The 27,223-nt window shown below is 43.5% G+C and overlaps 1 protein-coding gene across 2 annotated transcripts; it reads right to left on the reverse strand.

Moving 5' to 3' along the window:
• Window positions 1-402: 402 nt before the first annotated feature.
• On the reverse strand, window positions 403-25,925 carry glis2b (GLIS family zinc finger 2b). Of its 2 annotated transcripts, XM_061712395.1 has the most exons (8): window positions 25,125-25,925; window positions 8,600-8,681; window positions 7,018-7,219; window positions 5,850-5,980; window positions 4,006-4,161; window positions 3,780-3,913; window positions 3,576-3,694; window positions 403-2,612 (listed from the first exon to the last, which is right to left on the reverse strand). In XM_061712395.1, exons 2-8 carry the CDS (start codon window positions 8,648-8,650, stop codon window positions 1,870-1,872), a joined length of 1,536 nt encoding a protein of 511 aa, XP_061568379.1. In that variant the 5' UTR covers window positions 8,651-8,681; window positions 25,125-25,925; the 3' UTR covers window positions 403-1,869. The 2 variants fall into 2 exon arrangements, with proteins under 2 accessions (XP_061568379.1, XP_061568380.1); XM_061712396.1 differs by lacking the exon at window positions 8,600-8,681.
• Between the last annotated feature and the right edge of the window lie 1,298 nt (window positions 25,926-27,223).

Below are 27,223 nucleotides of genomic sequence, written 5' to 3' on the forward strand. Positions count from 1 at the left end.
GTTAAATGCAGCCTTCTGTAAGCTTTAAATATCCACTGGGCTTACATCAAATACATCAAAACACAACAATAAAAAACACTTTTCTGAACTTATCAATATGATTCTGTCCTTCATCGGATAAGTAAAATGGATCACTGCAAAAACTCAAAATCTTAACAAGAATATTTGTCTTATTTCTAGTTAAAATGTCTCATTTTAGTAAAAAAATCTCATTACACTTAAAACAAGACTCATTACTGGAAAAAATAACAATTTTCACCTGTTTCAAGTAGATTTTCACTTAAAATAAGTAGAAAAATCTGCCAGTGGAACAAGAATTTTTTGTAATGAGAAGATAAATCTTCTTCCACTGGCAGATTTTCTTACTTATTTCAAGTGAAAATTTACCTGAAACAGGTGAAAATTGTCAAATTTTTCTGGTGTTATTTTTCTGGCGATGACTCTAAATGTTGAAATAGCAGTAAAACCACATTCATTGATGAAATGACATAAGGGATGGAAAGTTTTACAGGGGGGATGATTTTGACCGTTTTTATTTCAGGGGAGATGCCATCCCCCCTCATCCCCCCTCAACTCGAGTACTGGTTGCCCTTCTCTAGGTACAAGCTCGTGTTGGACCAAACGTAAGTGGATCTCAGCTTGACCACAGCTGGTTTGGATTGATTTAGTCATAAAAAATAAAATAAAATAAAAGACAGTAGTGTTTATCACTAAAGGGGCCCTTTCATACACAAACTGGCCATGATGATTCAATTACAGGAAAGCAGCTGGACAATGCAGGAGCACAACAGCGCTAGCTCTGTTATGTGGCAATAAGGATGTCGTCTATCGTGTTCTACCAGAGGGGGGTGTCAGACACACCAGTGCTTTAGATTTCACTCATGAAAAGAGGAAGTGAGATTGGTCATTGCCTGGTGATGTAACACCAAGAAGATAAGAGTTCACTCTGTGTCCTAAAAGCCCCTAGTCTGCACCTGGCATACATTCTGGTGGAACTAGGCTGGTCTGTGTTGGTCACTCTCCCCAAACTGGGGACAGATTGTCAAAAAGTGCTCTTTCCCAGTTTGTGTTGCACTGGAGGAGCAAGAGAGGTTAGCAGCAGTTTTGAGGTTTCTATACAAGAACCAGCTGACACTAGTAAGTGCTGTGTTTATCTGATGTGTCTTCTGCACAAAATGCAGGACGGTCTGGGTTCACTTGCTTTGGTTCTGCAAGCTTGTCTGAATCACATCCATCACAGTGGCCTGTGAAAAAAAAATAGATCATAACCGTATCTCTGAAATGTCTTTGTGGTACATGCACATTTGCCTGACTGTGAGCGCTTCGGTCGGGTTGGAAGCGTCTCACTGTTCGGCCGGAGGCACGCTGTCAAAAAACGTCATATATAAATACTCAACAATGACTGAGGACTTTTGTGAGAACACAGAGCGCTACGACTGTTGTTTTGATGGTCCTTGTCCGCAGAACTAGCAGGAATGGATAAAGTTTGTGAAAAAAAAAAGCAAAGAGGAATCTGTTGTGAGGCCTTGTGATAGAGACACAGGAGCGTACAAGCTCCTCAACACCGTTTTGTTTTCCAACAATCCAAGAGGCTTGTCTTGTATAGTTAATTCTTGTGTACTTAAATCTTGTGGTGTTAATTACTTTTTTTTTTTTTCCAATGTCTCTTCTCAAAGCATTGCCTGGATTTGCTTGTGAAAGCCAATCGCGTTGCTTGACCACCCAAACCCTCACCATGGCATCGATCCTCCGGTCCCGACCCCCTGAGCTCTTCTGGAATGTATGTGTGTGTGTGCGTGTGCGTGTGCGTGTGCGTGTGTGTGCGTGTGCGTGTGCGTGTGCGTGTGTGTGTGTGTGTGTGTGTGTGTGTCAGTTGACCACAGCTGGCTTGAGCACCACAGCGCCTGGGGGTATGACCACCCAAGACAGAGGATCGTGAGAGCCTCCAGTGGAGAGGTTCAAAGCCCCCCCAGTCATGTCATTCTCTGCCTCCTCTCCTCTGCCTCTCTTTGCCTGCTGGTTCTGGGCCCTGCGCTCAGACGCAGCCCCCAGAACCGGCACCATCGGCATGCCGAGGGCCGAGGATGGGAATCCCGGGGATAGCAAGGGGGACTTGGTCAAGCCCAGAGGGGAGCCGTTGAAGGACAGGATGGACGTGCCTCCCAGACTACATGGAGGGGAGTTGGGGCTGCCCAGTGTGCTGAGGTCCAGGGGTCGAGGACTGAGGGGGGACAGCGGCAGGCCACCGCCCAGGCCCTGCAGAGCATGGCCTCCCAGAAGTGCAGCTGCTGCCCCGGGGATTAAAATGTGGGCTCCACTGACATATGACAACTCTGAATCCTTACCCCCACCACTAGCAAATCCTCCACTCTGACTCCCCTTCAGCATGGAGCCCACTCCACCTGTGGAGCCTTGGTCCTGCGCCACAAAGTGGCCATGAGCTTTGATGTGCTTGCGTAGGGAGCTGGGGTCTGTGTAGCGCTTCAAGCAGCCCACCATCTTGCAGTAGTAGGGCTTATCCACATAATGTGTGCGTGTATGTTTGAAGCGATCACTGGAGTTGGAGTAGCGCTTGTTGCAACCCTCATACGGGCAAATGTAGGGCTTTTCACCTGCGTAGAGGAGAGATTATCCAGGTAAAAATTCATTTTAACCTTTAAAGGGAAAGTTCGGTTTTTTACAACCTGGACCTTATTTCTGGCATTTTTTATGGTCGTATACTCACCCAGAGGTGTTTGGTGTCATTTGGAGTCCTTCGGAAGATATTAGGAGTTTTTTTGCGAGCCGCTTCTCCATATAACGGTAGCGAAGGGGGCACCGCGGGACACAGACGATGCAGCGTCTAAATAACACATGATTGCCACGAAACTCTTCATTTCTTTTATGAATCACTAGATCTGCTTCCAGGACCTGTTGTAACATTGTGGCGCTGTCTGTGTAATAAATAAATCCGTTTGTAAACAAGACCTCTGAACTCATGACGTCATCTCTGTGCGCGCGTCCCAGACACAGCTCTGTGTACAGCTGGAGTTCGCTACTGTTAGTTATTTGAAACATGTCTGAATATTTGTCAAATTCTGAGGTTGTGGATGACGACTTTGAATATGATGGACGTCCTTACCGTTTTGAGCCAGAGTTTACGGCTGAAGAGCTCACTGAACGGAGGACAGAGTGCGCGCACAGAGATGACGTCATGAGTTCAGAGGTCTTGTTTACAAACGGATTTATTTATTACACAGACAGCCCCGCAATGTTACAACAGGTCCTGGAAGCAGATCTAGTGATTCATAAAAGAAATGAAGAGTTTCGTGGCAATCATGTGTTATTTAGACGCTGCATCGTCTGTGTCCCGCGGTGCCCTCATGCGCTACCGTTATATGGAGAAGCGGCTCGCAAAAAACTCCTAATATCTTCCGAAGGACTCCAAATGACACCAAACACCTCTGGGTGAGTATACGACCATAAAAAATGCCAGAAATAAGGTCCAGGTTGTAAAAAACCGAACTTTCCCTTTAATGAGAGAAACCCTTTCTTGCACATCCTATGTGATGAACTACTGGATACTGCCCACTTACCTGTGTGTGAACGGTTGTGTATCTTGAGGTTCTCCAGACGTGAAAAGCTCTTGTTGCAGGTGGGACAGCGGTGGGGCTTCTCATTAGTGTGAGTCCGAATATGGATGAGCATTTTGTACCTGCAGGAACAAACCAGGAATTAAGTTAATTTCAACATTCACCTCTTGAGTTCTCCACTCGCACCCAAGAGAAAGGTTTTCTCACCTAGCATTAAAGCCCCGCCCTCTGCGAGCACAGCCCTCCCAGTGGCAACAATACCCAGAATCCTTCTCAGGTTTGACATGAAAGTCATTGACATGGTCCACCAGGTCTTGTAGGGAGTCAAAGAGCAGATGGCACTGAAAACAGGAGGAGCATTTCAAATAAACGTGAGTGTTAACAAATCTGCTTTGCTCTTATGCAAGATTCACTGATATTGGACAGGCCTTACCTTCTTCCAACGACAGGCCAGTTGTTCATCAGCTGAAAGGTCAGGAGAGGCTCTCTTGTCACTTGCCTGGCCAATAAACATAGAGGACGGCAGGTGAAGTCCTGACCCAGCTCCGATTGGCACAAAGAATTGAAATGCTTGTGAGAGGTGTGAATTCTGATGAACAAACAAAACGACAAGAGCAAAAGGGTCAAACACAGAGGTGACAACAGCCTATCTTCTCGTCAGTGCAGAACAGAGGAGATCCACAATATTTCTTCTAATAGCTGGAAATCTTTCCAGCATCCCTGAGCTCAGCATGAGAGCTGTAAGATTCATTGAACCTCGGCCGGCGTTAAAATAGCCAACGCATCGACCCCGAAACCCAGACATACAAACATCCATGCAAGCAGAAATACGCTCCAGCAGAATACAGAGAGAAGTCTTGATCTAATGATAAATTTAGGATTTGAAACTCAGGCAGCCAAAACAAATAGAGGAAAAAAGGGCACAGCTATGTCAGAAATGTGTACGTAACCAATTTCATAAAATGAAACCAATTCCCTTCACCGAGCCGGGTTTTTTTCTGTGCAGAGCTATGTGAGCGGCTTTGTGAGACATTAGCGAGGGCAGGGAGCATGTGAGTGTGCAGTATGGAAAGTCTGTGAGAGGAAGAGCAAGTGATAGTGGTCCATCTATGTCCATGGGGGATAAGTGTGTAGCAGCGGGCCTGGGGAGGGGCGGGGGTTGTGTAAGACACAGTGGGGCGCACACATAAGCATGGGGCAGCTCAATGGCTTCAGCCAGCATGTCTCAATTCAATTGCATGGGAATTGAATTAGGCGACGTGAGGTCTGCATGGCTGTAGTTTGTCTTAAATCCGATTATACATGAACACACACACACACACACACACACACACACACACACACACACACACACACACACACAGAGCCATACACACAGGAACATGTGCATCATGCCAGCGGGGGCCACTGAGTGCATAGACAGAGGTATTTGTTGGGGGACACAAGACGTGTTTGATAAGAGCTACCCCCCTCTCTCTCGCATGCAGCGGCCTTCCAACCCTTGCATAACACAATTCCCATATGTGAGTGTGACACAACCAAATCTTGCTCCTGATTTGCTGACCCCAGCACACGGAGTCACTCTCTGAAAAAAAGTCTCTGAAAAAAAGATATAAAGAAACTTTTTTCTCAAAATACAGTGGTGAATAAAAATGTAGATATATATAGATTTATTTAATATGTGTAGATATATAGATTAATACTATGGAAATAAACATGTTATATATATATATGTATATGGATATATAGAGATATATTATACATACAGTATTTATGTATGGGGATATCTCTGTTAATATATATGGATATATAGTTATATGTAGATATGTTGATAAATGGATGTATATTCATGTTGATATATAGACTTATATTATGCTTTTTGTGTTCTATAAGTAAGCTCATTGATTCTCTTGCTATTTGGAAAAATGTATAAGATTCAGGGGTAGGACCTGATAAGTATATATATATATATATATATATATATATATATATAGTATATATTTGTACTTTAATTTTTTTACTTTTTTGTATTGTTCTTTTTTAATATGCATATTCAAAATAAAGCTCAATAATAATAATAATAATAATAATAATAATAATAATAAAGTACACAGTGAAATGTGGCCCCTCCATGCTGTAATGGAAGACAACATTTACTCCTCTAGCAGGTTGATTGAAAAAAAGAAAAAGGAAAAGGGAAATCAGAGGTACAAGCATGCTGAACTGTCATGGAGACTCTGCAGAAGTGTGTGTATGTTTGAGCTGAGAGGTACTCACCCCTGAGGGGACATAGTTGCCATTGGTCATCTCTGGAGAAGTGGGGGTGTGGCGGGAGGAGGGAGACATGCTGAGGTCCACAGCAGGGGGGGTCGGGGTCTCTGTTCGATCATGAGGCACCACCTGCACACCTGTGGAAACACACACCTAATATAGTGTCTTCTGTTTTCTTTTCAGACAGAACTTCATAGCACTCAGTATATTTACATGCACTAACAGAAAGTCGATTTGTTGCCTTAATCCGACTGATATCGAAATTTTAAAAGCCATGTATACACCTTAGCCGGGCTGTAGTTGAACCGAACTGAAGCTCTAGAGATCGAGCTATGAGTGCCAGATACTTTGGTCCTAATTCCAGTTAGGGGTGGGTTAAAAATATCGATATTTTATTGATATACATGTGTAGGAACGTAAATCCAAGTATCGATCTAAAAAAAAATATATATATATATATATTTTTTTTTATCCCGATTTTTTCCCCATTTCATCACCCAGTGCTCCTACCTAAGTCAGTCCTGGGCATTGCTCCCTCTACCAACCCCAGGAAGCCCTGCAGTGAGCTCAAGTCTCCTCCTTACTTGAGGAGTGAGCAGGCAGCTTCTTTTCACCAGACAGGGTGGGGCTTCTCTGGCCGGATGTAGCGCGTGGAAGGATCACGTTATTGTAACTAGAATATTGATATCGAATCGTATCAAATCGTATCGGAAATCGTATCGACTTGGGACTTAGTGTATCGGAATCGTATCGGGAGGTCAGTGATGATACCCAGCTTTAATTCCAGTTATTCTTGCATGTATACGCAACCCACGCTTAGCTGAGCTAGTAACTGGGGGACTCCCCCTTCCAGAAGTGATGACACCGCGAAATTCAGAATATCAACACAGTACGAGAAGAAGAAACAAAGAAGGAACCGGAAGAACGCCAATGCAAAAGTGCGTGTGTTGCCACCTAGCATCGCGGAGTCGAATGCACCTCACTCAATAATCGATCGTCTTCTCACGCAGGTATACTTTGATTTCTTGGAAACTCCAGTTTAATCCTTAGCTAGATTGTTGCCAATAGCTTGATTTAGATGTGCATGTGACCGCACTGACTGAGGTTCATTTGTGCCTAAGAAAATGAAGCACAGATGTGTATCAGTGATGTGTCTGCCCGTCTCGTTGCCAACCTGAGTGTGGAGATGCTGGTGACGCAGGTTCTATGACTGCAGTTCCATCGTCTGCCATGTGGAGTTGGCGAACGCGCCTGGGATACAGGGGTGAAAGACGAGGAGTGCGGGTTCCCTTGTCCTTCCCGCTGGCCCGCCGAGGGAGTTTCAGGTCCAGGGGCTCGTCCAGTGACAGCATGACTCCAGCCCACTGTCCTTCCAACTGTGAAAACAGGGGAGACACGTTTCATTACATGGTATGGTCACAGATTACTTGCTTTTTTTTCTGATTCCCATTGTAGGAGGTAAATGTTACTGACATCAGTGTATACTGTGTTTTAAAATTATGCTCCAAGCTACCTAAACTTTTACTTGAAAACCTAAAAGAGGAAGACAGTACGGCATACTGAGTAAAGAGGGAATTATAACAAGAATCATCACAGAATATGCATGATAACCCAATAAATTATGCCTTTTTATAACAAAGAAAGCTTGCAGATCCAACAAGAATACTCCCTGTAGTGGAAAATGCATAACTACCAGTGCTGATCCATGCCGGACTATACAAAGCAAACAGAAAGCCCCATTAGTCTGTGCAGTAAAAACTAATTTCATGTACAGTGGCATTATAAATTGTGGTTTGGCACTGCTTAACTGTTGATGCTGACTGTTGGGAAAAGGTCTGAAAAGTCAGAACAAAGGGCATTTGCATCAAAGCTTAAAGCTGTTTGAGACCTAAAGAATCCTCTAAGGTACTTAAATCTTTCCATATTTACTTTTTAGAAACAATAATACACAATTTTCCCCTTAAATGTTTAAATAAGATGTCATGTTTGACCCTTGCAAGGCGCTAAGGGATAGCAAGCCCTCTGGGGAACTGAGGGGCTTCGCTCTGGCTTGGGTCATTTTGACCCGAGCTTACTGCCTTGCAAGGGTTAATTCAGTAATTTTTGGAGATCATTACATCTCCGACTCATTTCCTGCAACTATAAAGTCTCCCTCCAGTAAAAAAAAAACAACAAACTTTTGCACTTCACTGTAACCACACATGCAATGAATCGCTGCATTCCAAGAGAAAAGGTGAGAATCAACGGAGGACAGGTTCTCACACCTGCACGGGTCCCCACATGAACCCTGTAGTAAGTATCTCACATTCCACAACCCCGCTCTCCAACAATGGCAAACCGGCCGCAATCATAAGCCGAAACACTGAGTAAGCCAAAGAAAAATAAACACCCGTACACACGGTGAGGGCTCAGTGGCCCCCCTTCCTCTTTTTCCATCCTGACCTTTACTCACACACACTCTTCCTGAGGAATTTCTACAATCCAATCCAGATGGTTGCCCCCTCCACTCGCCCTGCTTCACCTCCACCACTTGGCGAGTCACTGGCCTTTGCACCCTGTCACGTCAACCCCACCCCCCCCAAAACACCACCACCACCTAACCACCAGCATCACTATGCCACATCTCCAACCCCCCCCACCCCCCGTGTGCAGCTTCAGACTCAGTGGACCTTTGAGACCCACCAGCAAAGCCCGCAGGCCTTCAGGTCCAGCTGTAGCCACTCCATTTAACTCCTCCCATCTCTAAACACACTGACCTCTGGACTCATCCTGAGGGCTGCGGACAGGATGCTCCATCTCGCTGCCATTTTCAGCTCCAGGTGTTGGCTTCCACAGCCACTGGACAATAAGATAAACCTTATTAATTGAGGAAAAAATTGCAATTTTATGAATCCTGATTTTAATGTTGAAAGAAAAATATGACATTCTTACACAAAAGTGAATAAATGATACATTTCTATTCCTTTTTCACACATCCCAGTGGTGCTACTACAGAGCTGCTGATTTAAAGCGAAGCTCTCCTTTGAGCACAGTGCACCAGGGTACTCACGAGGACCACATGAACACATATCCAGAAAGCATCGTCCATCTACACGGCACAGCAGCAACGTGTCCCATATTCCTGTTCCAACTCCACATACCCAGATTTACACACACACACACACACACTCAAATGCACATATGCACACAAACAAGGCTAGTAATTAATTGAGCTGTAATTTCACAAACTGATCTCTCCTGCCCTTCCTTTACTCCAATGCCAACACACGATCATAAACACCACACTCAGCAGTGAATGGCGGGCTTTGAGGAGCGACTGGCCAGCAGCCACATGAGAAAGCCTTGTGTCTGGGGAGTGGGGGGGGGGAGGGAGGTCACCAGGTTCATCATCATAACGAGGGATGGCCACCACCTCTCGCAGGCGCACATCCATCCATGCACGAGGCCTGGGAGCCGTGGTAGGGTGGTTTAGAGACTCAATCAGCCAAAGATAAGAGGATGATAATGCACACACGTACTGATGCACACAGAGGATCATACTGTACGTGCACAGAGCAGCATTATTCTATTGTGGATGAGATATCACTGTGTTATACATATGCACACTCGTGTTCCTCACATGATGTTTGGTTATTAAGGGAACAACAGGTAGGCTCTTTAAGTCGGTCATTAAAAAGCATTTTCTCATTTTATAGAATAAGAAACAGCCAGTGATTGTTTCTCTTTTGGTTTTGATTTGAAACACCTATGGCTCCCTGGGATAAAATTGCTAATTGCGCTTGTAAACAAGACGCAAACAACAGGGCTCTTTGTGTGTAAGTACCACACAGGGTCTTCACCATCCTAGATCTGCATGTGTATTCAGTTACACCTGCGTAAACTGTCCAGTAATCCGGCTCTTTGTATTTTTAGCCACATCCGCTTTTGGAAATTTGTACTGTGACGGATGATGAATGATCAGGACTATTTCGATCAGTTAACAGGAGATAATCATCCATCATCTACTTTCTATGTGCAAAAACCCTCTCCCTCAGGCGTAGACCAGAAACCCGCTTAACCCCTACAAATCCTGCTGTTAAACTGGACTCCTATATGTATAATATTTCATACGATAAAACAAATATGAGTCTGAATACAGTACTTCGGGAATGCAAATTAACTCGTAAACTGATAGTTTACAAGTGTGTTTGTTAAGCGCTTTCCTGTAGCTACTACTGAACACAATCCACTCCTGAAAAAGCATTCAAGTAAGAAGCTGTATCTGTACTATTCAACGTGTTGTGTCTTGGGGAATTACCAGTGTGAGTTTGCAGAGTGTTGCAACATCTGAGCAGTATATAGTGTCGCTCTAACCATCGCCTCATTCCCAGTCGAGTTGACCGGGAGAACTCCAGATGAATCAGTGCTCACTGCTGGATTTCACCTCCGCCTACCCTCATAATTAGTTCTTGGAGGATATATTACAGAGACTGGCTGGGAAATGACTCAATGTGTGTGGATGTTGGACTGGATTTACGGGATCTTGACTACATCTTCCACATAGCCGCATTGACCAAGAAGGGGCTTGTGGGAAATGTGAGACAAAGAGACGGGGCAACTGAGAGAGGGAGAGAGAGAGAGAGAGAGAGAGAGAGAGCGGTCCAGGCGAGGAAGCTGTATGACGTCCTGTGAGTGCATGCCTGTGTGATATGTGTGTGTTTGTGTATCGAGCTTCGTGGCGGGTTGCTGTGAAGTTTGGGGAAGGGGTGTTGGCTGGCCCCCATGCAGACTTCCTTGCTCAGCCGTGGGGTCAATGGCATCTCTGAAAGGCGTCATTGTCCCTCTCTGGGTCCTCTCTTCTCTCCCTCGCAGAGTAAACACTGACTACAGCAGCTGAACGGGTGGGAGGGAGGAAAGGAGGGATGACCGCGGGGGCCACAGTGAGGATATATGAGGGAGAGGAGGAAGTGGAGGAGGAAGATTCCTCAAAGAGACGTCTGTGTGCGTCTGTGTCCTCTCTTTACCAACCCTTATCACCTACCCTCCCTCCCCCCGTAAATCTTTCCCACCTGAGTCCTAAATTGTCCACCCAAGTCACTGATGAAGTGTGTGTGTATGTGTGTGTGTTTGTCGCGTGTGCAGGGGGACGCCACAGGTCAATGAAAGGTTATGTGTTTCAACACCTCTGTGTTCTGAGACTACGCTCACATGGATCAGTTCTGACCCCTCTCTGACCGCCTGATCTTTAGCTTGATCCCATCTGTACGGGGAAGATCGTGTTTCAGCCCAGCTCGCCTTTTTGTCCGATGCCGCACAAATAAGGTCCGATAAAGAGCATCAGGCAAACGATCCCTGCAGTTTTAAGATGTGAATGTTAAGAGTGTAAGACTGTGTTGTGTAATAGTTTGCTTCCAGCGAGGGCTTCAGTAACGGGGCGAGGGAGAGTGTGTGCGCGACCCCCTGTGAGGTTGGCTGTAACTTAATCTCCCTCCCGCTGTGACCCTGGGAGGTGGTCTGTAGGAGGTAAACCATCTCTCCCTGGGGCTCTTTTCTTTTTTTCTTCTCCATTTTCACACACACACACGCGCACACATAACAGAGACCAACTGAGCTAAGATAGCAGCGCTCGAAAAGCACAGAGAGTCCCGGCACCACAGCTTGTTTTCTTAGTCTACACACAAGAGGAAGTATCAAAACAGTCTTGCTTATTGAAACGACTTTCCAACCAACACCTTTTGCACCATCTTCCAAATAAACATGGTTTTCCTTGCACATAATGTCAGTCTGCAGTCATTTCACAAACACTGTTTCTGTTATATAATGTTTGCACGTTATCAAACAGTGACAAAGTTACGATTCAGTCGCAACGCTCTGCACATATCTGGGTTACGGCTCTTGAATAACAAATTTAATGAGCTCTCATAAAAAAATCAGTCCAAGATATTACACTTAGCAGTCAAAATCATTCAGATATGAATATTGGATGAATAAAAGCCAAGCTGACCCTCGGAATCCAAAGAGGTTAGAGTTTATAAAAGCAGCTAAGTGCAGAAAAGAAATGCTACATCAAAGCATTATCTTTCTTATTAAATAGGAAAAGGGTTAGTAACTACAACTCTTGAGTAAATATGTCACCATTGCTTTTTTAACTCTTTTATTCATCCGCCCCACTGGTCCTTCTCTCCAGCAGGTGGAGTGGGTGTGGTTTGACCTCTGACCTCTGCCAGCAGAGCTCTACATCTCCAACTCGGGTCAAGAGGAAACAGGCTCATGCACACAATTCTCCAAGGATAGCAGGATTTAGCTGATCAAAGCAAATGAAATGTTAAAAGTAAAGCAATATCAACTTGCAGTTTTTTTCTGACTACGTTAGGTGGACATATCTCAAATTCAGATTCAGATAAGGCGTTTGTGTTTAGAGGATCAAGAAACAAAAACAAACCCAAATAAAGCCGCTCTTTCACTCCGACTTGTTCCTGTGCTGACGCGTTTGGAGGTATAAGCGCTGGTGACTCCACCTCTGTTCGCGCACCACAGCCTCCACGCACACCCAGCCAACCCGCCAACGCCCACCCCCATCACTCAACCCCTGAAGGGCCGCGCAGCACACAAACACACGCACAGCTGAGAGAGTTTTTTTCTTGCTCCTGTCGTCCTCAGCCAGTCGCCTCCTCAGACAGGAAACCTCAGTTTCCACTCCTCCTTCTTTGGGCCTCTCATTTCTTCTCCCTGTTTTTCTTTTATCCTCTATTCTTTGCTGTAATTTTTCTCTCACGTCCACCAGCACGTTTTCTCTCTACGTTTTTTTCTCTCTCCTCCTGCCTTATCTCATTCTTCTCTGGCCAAAAATACTTAACCCCTCCACGGTTTTATCATTGCATCAAAACTGTTTGCTTTATTTATTAAAAAAACTGAGTACCTAAGATCTACAAAAAAGAAAAGTTTCTTGTCCATGTTTATTTAAACCTCTACCCTTCCGTTTTTTTAACCCCGTAGTTAAACACACAGGATCTTAGGCCAGATTATGTAATAACAGCATGCATGGGACCCCTGAGAAAGAGCTGTTGAAGAAAAACAGTTTGTTGAGTGCCGAAGTCACACCGGCTGGAACTCAGAGAGAGAATGACATGTGCATTAACGTGCTTTGACAAACTCACAAAATTCGCCCTTGTTCTTTCAGGGTTATAACAAGAGAATAGACATAAACCAACAAGGAATACGCGCTGGCGAGGAGATAAAGGTGCAAAGGAGGAGGGGAAGGGAGCAATCTGGGACACTGCAGGGATAAGAGTAAGACTAAGAAAGGAAGGGAAGAAAAAAAAGGAGGGATAGATGGAGTGAAGTATGGAGAGAGTGCAACAGGAAGCTTCTCAGCGAGCTGCCGATGGCCTCCAGCCAGAGCTCTCAGACACAGAGGAATTCCAGGCAGAGGCAGGGAGGGAGGGAGGGAAGGTGCCAGGAGGGCGGGGGCACAAAACGAGGAGGGCGGGTTGCACTTGTGGTTTGTTGTCAAAAGGAGACCGCGACAAGAGAAAGGAAGAGCACATGCTCACCGTACTACCACACTGGTTCAACATTAACGCTGTGCGTTAGGATGTAAAACATTGGAGCGATCAGCTGGACCTCATGACTTATAGGAAGTTTAAATACAACATTGACTGACAGCAAACTGCATGGAGTTTTTAAAATTACAGCACTGATTATTATTATTTTTACAGCCATACTAGACTATACTTTTTTTTTTAATATGCATGTATCAAAGTCAAGAGAATAAAATAAAGCATGAAGTGTATTCGTAGGAAACTTTTTTTTGGCAAATTGTTAGCAAAAATCAAAAATGCAGGATACAGGTCTCCAAGATTTAAAAATGAGGATTTACTGCTGTTTTCAATTTGTAACTCTTTCAATCTTTTATACATAAAAAAAAGCTAGGGATTATTTGGAAATCTGTAAAGGACATTTTAAATATAATATATTCATAGCAGTTAACATATTTTACAAAATAAGGTAAATAATAATAATAATAATAATAATAATAATAATAATAATAATAATAATAATAATAATAATAATAATAATAATAATAATAATAATAAAGATATATTTATCATATTAAGTAAATAGCAGTTGTTGGAAATACAGAGAAAAAAAATTGTCAAAGGTTTAACATCCTTTCCAGAATTTGACAAGGAATTTATTGTGTCATAATTTATTGTGAACTTTAAGGCTAATAAATTGAAAAATGCATTTTACTCTTTTGGAATGTTAATCTGTGTGCTTTTCTTAAAGCCTCAAGATAAATGTCAAAGGTTTTCAGCCAAAAGAGCTTTTGTCACCCTCACGGTAATGTTTTGTAAGGAAAGGGCAGGATTAGGAGTTGTATTTTTTTTTAATCTTTTCCTATTTTTAATATCTTTGCTTCTTTATTGTTGTAAGTGCTGCTGGGTCCCCAAGTTTCTTTCAGGATCAATAGAGTATTTATCTATCTAGCTTATTTATCTATAATCTCAACCTGGTAGTTTGTGGCAATTTTACCATCTCTAGGGCAAGAAGAAATATTCTAGCTTTTATTTTAAATGTTTTTAAATTAGTTGTCTCCTCCAACATGGAGCAAAAAAGGTTAAAAAATACCATAGTTAGAAAGGAAAAGCTTTTACCATGTTATTTTGAGGGCTGAAGGTCACTCAAAGCCAAATGTAATTTTAAAACACAAATAACAGAATATAATAAAAATGTTGCTCCAACATGCCAGCAAAATTAGATTTTGCTGTCAAATCAAGTGAATCAAGCAACATTTTATGGGCGTGTTAATTGGAGACTTGCGGTACTGGAATGAGATTGTCAGTTTTATGTGTTTCTAGTTTGACATAAAGCAATCAATTCCACTTAGTTTGTCATCGTGAGATTGCACTTAAACTCAATAGTGAAATCTTACAACACCAACAGAGGAATTTTTTTTGTTTTCTTTTTTTTTTTACCGCATTATTGATCTGACATACATTTTCTACTTAAATTTAATCCGACCTGAATATCAGTACATGCTTGGACTGCACATAAGGTGCAAATATGCAGCTGGTAAATCACCACCTCGTAAATATCAATACGTCTGCTTGTTTGCAATTCAACGAGAATCTGTGCTGTTTCTTATTCTACCTCAAATAATTCATTCAAGTGGGCTGGAGGTACCAGTTTTTACAAATCTGTGCAAATTCTTAACATCCCTGCAGAACTGGATGCTTATATCAAAGTTATTCATGTCTTGCAACCAAACAAAGAAAAAGATCATCCAACATAATAATTATTAATAAGGTTTTTCTTTTTCTAATAAGTATTTGACATCTTTAATCTTGTATCAGCTAAGGCGAGGAAACTTGATGTGTATCCTCAGTCACTGGTCTGTTTTTCTTGCACCAACTCACATGGTTTCCATGAGGTTTTGGATCATTTATAAGACTTTTAATCTATACTGCATCAGAACAACAATCAGTGGTAAACAGCTAATCCCCCTGAGGACATGGACCCTGGCTGTTTGATCACTGTTCAAACTGTGTAGCTATCCATCAGTAATACTTATAGCACTTCCTGAGACGGTACCCGAGGCTTTGAAGAGCGGTGAGTAATTTTACAATAACGTGGGGCATTTCACAACATCGTGGTTTTGTAGTGCGGCGAAGAGCAGCAGGAACCAATGAACGCAGCATGAGGCCTAGGACCAAGCGTGAGAAGAGAAGGGAAGAGGAGAAAAGAAAAGAAAAGAAAAGAAAAGAAAAGAAAAGAAAAGAAAAGAAAAGAGCTGTTCGACTCGAGACGTGTGGGATGGTGATGGCACCCCTTCCCTGTATTATACTTTAACCTCGTTTTAACTCTATCACTCCGACCTTCACTTCATCATCTTTTATCTCTCTCTCTCACACTTTCACGTAAACGAAAACCTGCTTCACCTCTGTTCCCTCTTGACTTCCTCTTCACTTTCTAAAACTGAATTCTCATTGCCTGTCATCACGTCCTCCTCTTCCCTCTCCTCTCCTTCCTCTACTCCCCTCACATCTTCCTCTACTCCCCTCTCCTTTCTGCCCCCTATCTTCTCACTTTCCAGTCCATTCCTGTGGCCTCTCCCCTCACAGGCGGTGATGCAAACCTCTGACTTCTGCGTGCAATCCCAGGGTCTGGAGTTGGCTCATCAACGAAGCTGGGGCGTCAACACACAACGCTCGGTAGGAAAGCAACAGGAGAGAAAAGAAGGGAGGTGGGGAGACGAAAGAAAAGAAATCAAAGCCAAAGAGAAAAGGAGGAAAACTTGGTCTTAGGTTGTGTGAAGTACTATGACTAAAGTTCTTCTCTGCACTTATTCAACATGAAACTTTAGGTCTTTGGATCTTGTATTGTTTGAATGCGGTAAAGTGCTTGGAGGGCCGCGGTGACAAAAATGTGAACGATTAGAGCAGCACAACATCCCAGCTCCCATCCCTCTAAACAGCCCACTAACCAGCTGTGTCTGTTTTGCTGGAATTGCTGGACTTGTGTTTCGGAAGTGAGGGCTCTTTGCAACTCCCACGATAAATGCTGCCATTCCAGCTGACTCACAGCAACATTAGCATTATCGTGGTACGAAAGTCAAGTCATATTTGTGGAGGTGGTATTTCTAACTCTGTTTGCTCTGGAAATCTGGAGTTCTCCAAACAAAAACTTCATTTTCTTCATACTTCCCCAGTGCTGTAGGACAGATAACACACACCGCTGTGTGTAATAAAAATGGACGTACAAGATCAATGGATGCACAAGAGTAACCATAATAAACGCAATGCACTTAAACAAGGGGGGGCACAACATTAAAGCTGTTTCAGGGGTTTAAAAAGTTGTTGCTTTGAAATGGTTTCGTGCTGATGTGCTACACAAACACATGGCATACAGAGGCACAAACACACACACACGCGCACACACATACTAAACCCATTCACCCAAGCTTTGCAAAATTTGTAGAAACAGACCTCCCCTAAAGGCTGCGGAAAAAAAAAGAAAAAAGAAGAAATGAGCACAAGGTCAGAGCTGGAATGCAAAGCAGAGGCACCTGCCTAAATCTTTAAAATACCAGGTTCATTCAAACACACCACAAACACACACACATCCACACACACATGCAACACCCTCATTAGGATTTAAGCAGTTGAATAAACACTTTTGACTCAAAAAAAAAAGAAAAATGTTAAGTACACAGAAGGAAAAGGCGTATCACTCACAAATATCTTTCAGTGAATAAAGCGTCAACAAAGCCAGTTTTCAGGAAAATGCAAGACGGCATCTTGTCAGCAACTCACTCCGCCAGACCCAACTTTAGCTGAGGTTTGCTCACTCGAATCTGAGATGGTAACTAATGTGTCTTATTAGTAATTCTCATGCAATTTGTCCATCCGTCCTCATTTGAGATGAAAAAAGACTACCAGAGCTGAAACAAGGACTGCCAGAGCTCCACCGGAGCTGCCGCAGCTTTACGGCCCTGGCTGCAAGGAGAAGGTTACCTGAGGTGTGACTAGGTGGCTTGTCTGAAGAATCGCGCCTCCTTTGCCACCAGACCATTCCAGGTTGCTCTGCGGTCACCTGAAGGGCTTTTCAGGCACAGCGGCTCCAGTGCTGGTTCAGTGTTGGTGCCAGACTTAGCACCAGTTTTTTAGCTTTTTGACCTCCAGCTGCGAGGAAAGCACCAACTTGCAGCCAAGAAAACCGGTGCTACACTGGCCCCAAAGCCTTGGTGGGTCAGATGCAAGAAATACTAAGCAGAACTAGTTTGGAAATGGCTCTAGCACCAGCATTAGCACTAGATTGACCAGCCGAGCTGAGAGAGGGAAATGTTGTGAAGTTTGATGGGAAGCAGCTGTGTAGCAAAACAGCCACTTAGAGTTTGGCTTTGGAGTGGTTATGCTCTGTTAGCTGTTATTTCAGAGATCAGATGTCAGAGATCAGATCAGATAGGTCACCGAAAACACTAACTAACCAAAGTGATGACAGGTCGCCATTAACACCACAGACTACAACGTAGAGCTAAAAAAAAAACACACCCTTAATCATACATACATTTGTGGCTTTATGCTGATCTAGCTATGGTGCCCAAAACCATTTTTCTGTACCAGGCTGTGATTTCTGCTGCAAAGCTGGGACATAACATGGGCATCCACGAAGACTGTCTCACTTTTGGAGCCAGCTCCTAGTAGTCATTTGCGGAGCTGTGTTTCGCCACTTCCGTCCTTCCAACAACAGTTTAGCGGGGAGCAAGTGGCATCGGGTCTCTTTACTCAGCTCCTGGACTTACCACATAGTGAACACCAGGCTGCATGGTGTGGTTCTGTTGAAGGTCTCTTCCTATTAAAAAGCTTTGGGTTTTTTTTCATATCACGGTCACCCTCTGCATAGGATGGGGGGGCTGCATTTATATTTTTACTGAATTTAATTGGACATCTTTACTTTCTCTTTAAAGTGCCAAAGGATAACTTTTGTTCTGAATCGAGCTTTACAAATAAACTGAACAAAACTGAACTACATGAATTTGAAAGAAAGCCCTATGCAGTGCAGTAACTCATCGGCACGCCGACTGCAACCAGCCCTGGAGACTGCACATGTACAGACATATACACCAGTGAGCAGCGCGCTGGCAGTGTGCTGTGGCGTTCAGACCAGTTCAGAATACTGTGGTACCGCTCCAGCTTTGGGAGGGGTGCCTCTGTCTCACAGTCATTTCCTGGACGGGGATATTATGGCACCACACGCATGAGAAACAAACCCCTTTCACATTTACACGCCAACCCAAGCCACTTTCATGTGCCTGCAGCTCCATAAGGCAGCGGTGAATAGCAAAATCTTTGGAAAGCAGGTTTTCTCTCTCAATAGCGACAGTAACGTGATCCGGACAACGACTTTATGCAACACAGCCTCCGGGACACTGGCATGGGGAAGCTTACCTTGCCCGTGTCATGACTTCTCCACTTTATCACCTACACATAAGAATGACCACTCCCTATCTGTCAAGAAGATTATGTGACACAGAGCCAGATGGGATTTGGACTGTGTGCATTTTTCAACACGGGAGCCAGTGAATATGTAGAAATATGAGGAAGCGGCCGGGATTCAGGCTCCCGATCCAAAGCATATTAAAAAGCGAAAAAAAGGAAGAGGGAGAAATACAAAACAGGGAGAGAGAGCGCTTAGTAGATGAATAGATGTGATGTGTGTTTTCATGAGTTTTATGGGGTTTGCTGAGTAGCTGGAGCTCTTGTGGCTTTAAATATGGGTGTGCCCCCTATATTGTCTGTTGTACTTCTATTTCAGCCCTTCTACCACACATGCATGTACACACAAAGCTTGCGCTGTCTTTTCCTAAAGTCGCTGTGCCAACTTAACGGCAGCTCAGTGTTCTCTCTCCTCACATGGCGCGCCTCATTTCTCTGAGTAACCCTCCATCCCACATCCCCTCCCACCACGGCTGGCAAAAGGACAAGGTCAATATGACTCTCTTCTCTTTGTGTCCTTTTGTCTTTGTCCCTCTCCACCCTGCAGCTTTCATCTTTTGCGCCTCCATCCGAGAGAGAAACAGCTAAAGAGAGTGGAGAGGCAGATGCAACGGGACAGATGGAGGATGGCTGAAATGGCAGAAGACAGAGTTGAGAATAACGCTGCAAACTCCTGATTTAAATTTGTTGATGCATCCAGATCGTGCAATCTGTTTGAAACCAGCATCACAAGGATCTGGATTTGATTGCTTTTATCTTCGAGTGAAACTTGCTAAACATCAAGAGTTAATAATTCCACTGTGGGCAAATGAAAACATACAATAAAAATGACAAAATCAGAAAAAGTTAGCAGTTAGCCAGAGAGATATTCTTAATTGGTGTTAAAGGTCGAGCGCTTACATGCTCATCTGTCCTGAAGCGAGACTGGCATTTGGACTCAAATATTGAATAATTCTGTTTTACTGCCATTTATAGAGACTTGACCAAACCAAAGGAAAAAGGACACAGGCATAAAATAATAACAGGTAAACTCCATTTAATTTCAGGATCAGATAAAAAAAAAAGACAATTTATTAGGTCTGAACAAGTCTCAAAATGCAAAAATCAAATTACACAAGGCTCTTCTGCATTAAATAAAAAACAAAATCTTGGAACATATGAATTCAATTAGTGTTGGCAACATTTCCAAAACGCTACATTTAAAGTAAACGCTCACAGTCTAAACTTTGTTCCCCCTTTCCTCTCTCTTTTACTGCATTTAGAAGATGGAATATGTCATGTATAATGTACATGTCACTTGCAAAGCACTGGCGAAGGAAGAGAAAAATGCAACGGAGTGACAGAAGGAAAGAGGGTAGTTAAACACGAGGAGTCCCAGGGAGCCGAGGATGAAGGGAAAGAGGAGAGAAGGAGGGTGAAGGGGGCAAAGTCTGGAAGCTAGCTAACAGGACTGGATATGCCCAGACAGAGAGCCAGGCCCAGACTTGAGAGCCTCATTTGAATCTCAGAAAGGCCTCACCCATCTCTCCCTCATCCCCTTTTCAGCAGAAAAAGCCAACCTTCAATCCCACTCCTCGTCTCTCTGTTCCCAGCAAGTTTCTCCTCACCCGTGATTACTGACAGAGCCCTTCTTATTCGACTCCTCCCTTTCTATTCCTTTCAAACAGGCAAACACCCACACATACCTCAGTCATGCTGAACTGCTGTGGTGCTGTTGAGGGTATACTAGAGAATCCAGTGCGTTACCCAAGCAAGAAAATAATAATACAAACCAGCTGTGGCTCCACTTAAACTGCAATTGTGTGAGTGTTTTACTGTAAAACTCACTGCTCCCTGAACTGCAAGATATGTAGAAGATTCAAACCAGATCTACCTCTACAATCAGTTAAACATCAAGTCCGGTGATGGAAACTAATCAAAAACGTGCTTTTTACCCTTACTTTCATTTCTTAGCTTTGCTCCTTTACTCTTTCTTGAACCTTCCTCATTATTGGTGCCTTGCCCCAGACATGGTCTGCATATTGTCTAAAGAAATTCACAAACGAAATTCTCTCATGATAGAAATACCGAGCATGGAGTGCAGAAGGCGCTCTAAAGAGAAAGAGAGAGGAGGTAGGGCGGGGTAGCTGGAGTGAAGCACAGTGTTGTCTGTGTTTATTTTGGAAATGCAACCCTGCAGACTTGCAGCAGAGGAACTGACTCCTAATCTTCACCAAGCCAGGGCAAAGTCCCTGCACTCATTTTGGGACGTCTCGCAGAGGCGATTTAAAGAAAAAGGGGTAGACCCTGTGTTCCCGTTATGCACCCACCCTGGGGACCCAGGAGTGGTCTGCTCCAGGAGGAAACAGCGAGGCTGTGAGGTGATTAGTGGTTACAGTTTAACTGGAGAAAAATGCACGGTGTGTGAGCCACGCCAGCCAGGGAACAAAGTGGTATGCGCTGGTGTCTTTAGGTTTGCAAGTTAGCATGAGTCAAGCTCGGTATCTGCTCCGTCTACTCTCAATACATGGGTCCACGAATCTGATCATCACCCCACAAAGGCATAACTATGCAGCGTTCTAAATTATGACCATCTCTGCACTGCCACATGGAATTGATTAGCGATGAAAGCTTTGTGGAAGGAAAAAAAGTAAAGCTCTTGACACTAATTTGTCTGTAATACTTGAGTTAATTGACTGAATCAGCTCCGTTTCATCTGAATATTAGTCGAGTCATATTAAACTTGTCAGCCTTGTGGTATATGAGCGTCTCACTTGCACAGCAGAGAGGTATGCAAGTGGAAAATATTTATGAGTTTGTCACTAATCTCAAATAAATTACCTGTAAATGCTTGAGTTATAGTATTTTGTTGGTATTATGGTTTAATATTTGATTTATTAAAACAGGCAAACTGTTCATGTGAACTCCATCAAAGAAACAACGAATACCCAACCATGGGCGGCTGCATTTCATCGTCTGAGCATCCTTTGACTCACAAAGCTGTCAACCTCACTGGCGATGACTGATCTGTCATCCATCCATCAGCCTTGCCCACTTCTTCCTATTCAGGGTCTCGGGATCAGCTGGAGCCCATCCCAGCTGTCTTCGGGCGAAAGGCAGGGAGTAACACCCCTAATCTAAAACAAGGCAACACATATCCATGTGAAGATTAATGCAAGCGTGTATCAGGTGCCTTGTTTTCACAGCATGTTGCCTCATTCACTGGCCACTATAATCCTCCCTCCCCTGCTGCTGGGTTGCCTCTGAGCTTGACCGTAATCCACAGCTGCTATGGCACCCCAACGAGTTATTAATTCACACACTCAAACGGCCTCTACAAGTCTGTGCAACTTGACATCTCACTTACTGTGCGTGATCTTCCACAGTGTTTAGCTTCATTTTTTTCCCACTTTGTGGCCACACATACAAGCTGTCACCTTGAATTTTAGATTAAAATTGTGCAGAACTTTGCATAAAATAAAAAAAGGCAACTGAAACTGTTTGTAACATAAGTGATACACATTTATGAGCCTGGTTTAAGATATTAGACACAAGTGCACTGTGGGTTCCCACCATCCCTCCACGGCATACCTCTTGGTTGCTCTCTGACGCAGGAATATGCCATTAGGGTCCACTTTTTCCACCATATAACAGCTGCCTTTCCCTCACACGTTCAGACCTCAGCTGAATGATGTCACCTAGTTGCAGTGTGGGGAGAAATCTCAAGACACATGGAAAATTGATTTGATTTCAGGGGCAGGCATGGTGGAAAGCCTTCATCCATTGGATCATTAGTTTCAGTTGGGACAAAGACATGTAACTTTGACTAAAACTTTGTACGGGCTGTTCCTGCAAGCAAGCAGCTGTCCAAGTACCACATACGGCCAAGTGTCTAGTGAGAGTGAAAAAATATACAGCATAAAAAAATATATAATTTTAAGAAACGGCTGCTGGCACATGCACACACACATCCTGTGAGCGTGGAATGCCACCACAGGGAACACAGCTGGAACCCAGCGGACATCTGGCTTATCGTTGCAGATGAGAGCTTTTTCTTTTTTCTGCCTACTTTCGCTAAAAGCTGAGGGTTGAAAGATGCCGACTGAATAACCAGCGTCTGCGGTGAGAGACGCTCCTCTGTTTCACTCCAGACTTTCTCCTATATGCTTGACCTGGAGCTGAACCGATAATCAGCTGACTGGATAAACAATGCACGGAGCAGGCTGTGGATGTGTGGAGCACCTGTGTTCACAGTCCAGAGAAGGTTCATGGATTAAATAGCAGAGGCATGGAAGAGGTGTCCGCAAGACGGAATCAAATTCACCCCCCACAGAAAGCCTGCGTGTGGCCTCTTTTGCTCGTCTTCACCACATGATTTGAGAGGCTTCCAGTGGGCCAATGGCCAGACCCCCCAAAGCCTCACATGCTATCTGTATGACAGTTTATTGCACTTACTCATTTCGTACATCAACATACTTTCCAAACACCTTAGAAATACACAATCATCTTTATCTGATCCAAAGTAAAACTGACACCCTTGAGTGTACCTCGATCTGCTTTGCAGCACAATGCTTTTAATGATCAGGGCTTATTTCCCTCCAGCACAGGCCTTGTTAGGTCTGCCTTGGCAGGGCTGGCTCTCTCCCCTGGCATCTTCTGTAACAATGGGCCCATGGGAGGCCACCAATGGGGAGAGGGTCCATCACAAACCAAATCCCAGTGTGCCCACAATTAGGCTGAGAGACAGTGGAATTGCTTAATTGGAGGAAAATAGCTCTTTATCTAGGCCTCCCTGCCCGCGCTCATCCTTGCCTCCCATACTACATGTTTGGCCTCATGCAACATAGAACTGGGCTGAACAAAACGGATAAAGACGCCACCAGTAAGTCCTAATCATCACATGAAACGTGCTTGAATACGGTTATTATGCACAAATGTGGAGCAGAGATCAAACACTGACATTAAATCCCATCATGTTTAAACGGCTACGCTGTTTTAAGTGCAAATATAAGAATAATGTCACTCTGTAAATGAGCGGCAGCGGAGGTTTCACCAGACCCAGCTTCTTTGTTTACCGACACATGACTGGTTTAATTGGCCATCACTCTTCAGCCGTTGAACTCTTTATCAGGTGCATTGACAAACATGAGAGAGGGCTCAGTGCACGTCTGTATCTTGCACAACAGCTGGCAAGAGCTGGTGTGCGTCTCTATTTGGGGCAGGATTTGTGACACTGCTCTAAAAATGTCAGTCAGGGTTAAAGGCTGATTTATGGTTCCGCGTTACACCAACGCAGAGCCTACGGCGTAAGGTACGCGGCGACGCGCACCGTACGGCGTAGGCTCTGCGTCGATTTAACGCGGAACCATAATTCAGGCTCCAAGGAGTGAGATCAGGGGCGCCTCCAAGAAGTTTTCATAGGGGTGGCCAGACTTAAATTTAAATTCATGGGGTGGACACCAAAACTAAAAGCCATCATTACAGGACTTTATTATACCGTTTTTTTTTTTTTTACTTTCTAACTTGTCTGCATATATATTAATATTTAATACCATGTTGGTAAAAAAACCTAAGGCATATATATGCATTTTTAATATATAATATACATCATATATATTTTAATATGTCATATATATATATATATATATATATATATATATATATATATATATATATATATATAAAATTATTTAAAAAAATTGTATATATATATATATATAATTTATTAAAAAAGATTTTGTATATATATATATATATATATATATATATATATATATATATATATATATATATATATATATATATATATATATATATATTATTATTAGGCTCAGAAATACTTAAAGAAATGCCTACTGATATTCATTTTGCCCAAATGATTTGGGATGAAACGCATAACTGACGATAGAATTTATGTGACCGGAAAGTGTTTTTTTTTTTTTTTTTAATGAGGCCAGTGGGGTGACCAGCAAATTTGTAGGGGGGGCCGTGGCCACCCCAGGCCACCCCCTGGTGGCGCCCCTGAGTGAGATGCGAGTTGAAAGGAGAATATGGACTTGTGGGTGGGAGAAAAGGGCCATCACTACCTTAAAACCTTTTTTTTTTTTCCTTTTTCTGGTCGTGTGAGGCTCGTCCGCCGCGACAGCGGCCTCGGCGGTGACAGCGGCGGCTGCACCGCTGGAGACGCTCGGGAAATAGGTCAGTGTCCTGTTTGAACTCGCGCGGCTCCTCACATCGCAGAGGAGCGCACGCACGCACGATGGTGGATGACAATGAACGCAATGTGCAGAGTTGACACGCAAAGGGAGGATCGCTCCAGGCTTACCTGAAGAGGGAGAATGTTGTGGTTATGGCCGCGATGTCTCCGGCTCGCTCCACGTTTCCTTTGCGGCTGAAACTTCTCAAGTCCGTATAGTCTCAAAAAAGGCTTTTGTGGTGTCAAGAAGACTCCTTGTCAAATTATCACTTTTTTTTTCTTCGATAAAAACGAAGTAAAAAAAAAACACTACAGAAGCGGTCTGTTAGTAGACCATTGTCAGGATTATTTTTAAGCTTGAGAAAAAATCAAACATATAAGCTCCAAACCCAGCGTGTGTGACAGCCGGTTGTTAATGTAAAGACTTATCTAAGGAATGACAGCCGTGCGTGTTGTCCCAGAATGAATCATTTGCGTGTTATCATAACACTGGAACCCCGTCAAAAGTGTAAACACCCGGATCCATAGCCCGAACTGAAGAAAAATAAGGACCAATGGGTTTGTGCTGCGCATCCAAAAGCGCATGGGTGATTCCTACCCAAATCCAAGGCGCATCGCTTAATGGCAACGCCAGTCAGCCGTGAGGGTGGGGGTGAAGGGTGGGGGGCTCCTATGGGTGCTCCAAGGGGGGGTGCACAAGGGATGGCACCAAGTGCTGGAAACGACGGCCAGGGCGGGTTGGGAGGACAGTCTCCTTCTCCTTCGATGTTTTTCCAGATGCCGCGGTGGGATAGTTTGCTTTTTCCTTGTCCGCGCAGTTCTCCCCCGTGTCCTTTGCTGCTTTTTCTTTCATCCGAGCCCTTCGAGGAGCCGCTGGAGAGTGTTGATGGTCGTGTCCCCCGCCGCCCAGCAGCAGCAGCAGCAGCAGCCGTCAGGACCGTCAGGACCAGCCCAGAGCCTGCCAGCTCAGCTCAGCTTGCTGCTCCGCCCATCCGCCAGGGGCAGCCCTCTCCTCGGCCCCCCTCCCAAGCGCCCCCCCCCCCCTCTCTCTCCAGCGCTGGCCGTCCTAAAGCCTGGTTTATGGTTCTTTTGGTGGAACTTTTTCAAATGCAGTCTCACTCACTGCAAAAACTCAAAATCTTACCAGGAATATTTGTCTTATTTCTAGTTAAAATGTCTCATTTTTAGTCAAAAAATCTCATTATACTTTAAACAAGAGTCATTACCAGAAAAATAACTTGTTATTTGGCCATTTTCACCTGTTTCAAGTACATTTTCACTTGAAATAAGTAGAAAAATCTGCCAGTGGGACAAGATTTATCTTCTCATTATAAGCAAAAAAATCTTGTTCCACTGGCAGATTTTTCTACTTATTTCAAGTGAAAATCTACTTGAAACAGGTGAAAACGGTTGTTTTTGAGTCTTGTCTTAAATGTAATGAGATTTTTTTGACTAAAAATTTGACATTTTAACTAGAAATAAGACAAATATTCTTGTTAAGATGAGTTTTTGCAGTGTATAATAACCAGTGAAATCGATCATGTTCTGATTTGCATTTATAGTTATTTTATATGTATTAAGTATTAGAATAATCAATACAAGGAGACAGAGTAATTCCATAAATGTATTGAAAAAACAAACATTTACATTTAACCCTTGAAGCCAAGGTGTGGCGGCTGCCGTACCTTGCCATACCCAATTGACGCCCCTGTGGCATCCCCCCTGAAATAAAAACGGTGAAAATCATCCCCCCTGTAAAACTTTCCATCCCTTATGTCATTTCATCAATGAATGTGGTTTTACTGCTATTTCAACATTTAGAGTCATCGCCAGTAAAATAACACCAGAAAAATTTGACAATTTTCACCTGTTTCAGGTAAATTTTCACTTGAAATAAGTAGAAAAATCTGCCAGTGGCTTGTTCCACTGGCAGATTTTTCTACTTATTTTAAGTGAAAATCTACTTGAAACAAGTGAAAATTGTTGTTTTTTCCAGTGATGAGTCTTGTTTTAAGTGTAATGAGATTTGTTTTTACTAAAATAAGACATTTTAACTAGAAATAAGACAAATATTCTTGTTAAGATTTTGAGTTTTTGCAGTGATCCATTTTACTTATCCTGTGAAGGACAGAGTCATATTGATAAGTTCAGAAAACTGTTTTTTATTGTTGTGTTTTGATGTATTTGATGTAAGCCCAGTGGATATTTAAAGCTTACAGAAGGCTGCA

The sequence above is a fragment of the Cololabis saira genome, chromosome 21 (assembly GCF_033807715.1).
Source record: "Cololabis saira isolate AMF1-May2022 chromosome 21, fColSai1.1, whole genome shotgun sequence".
Classification (NCBI taxonomy): Eukaryota; Metazoa; Chordata; class Actinopteri; order Beloniformes; family Belonidae; genus Cololabis; species Cololabis saira.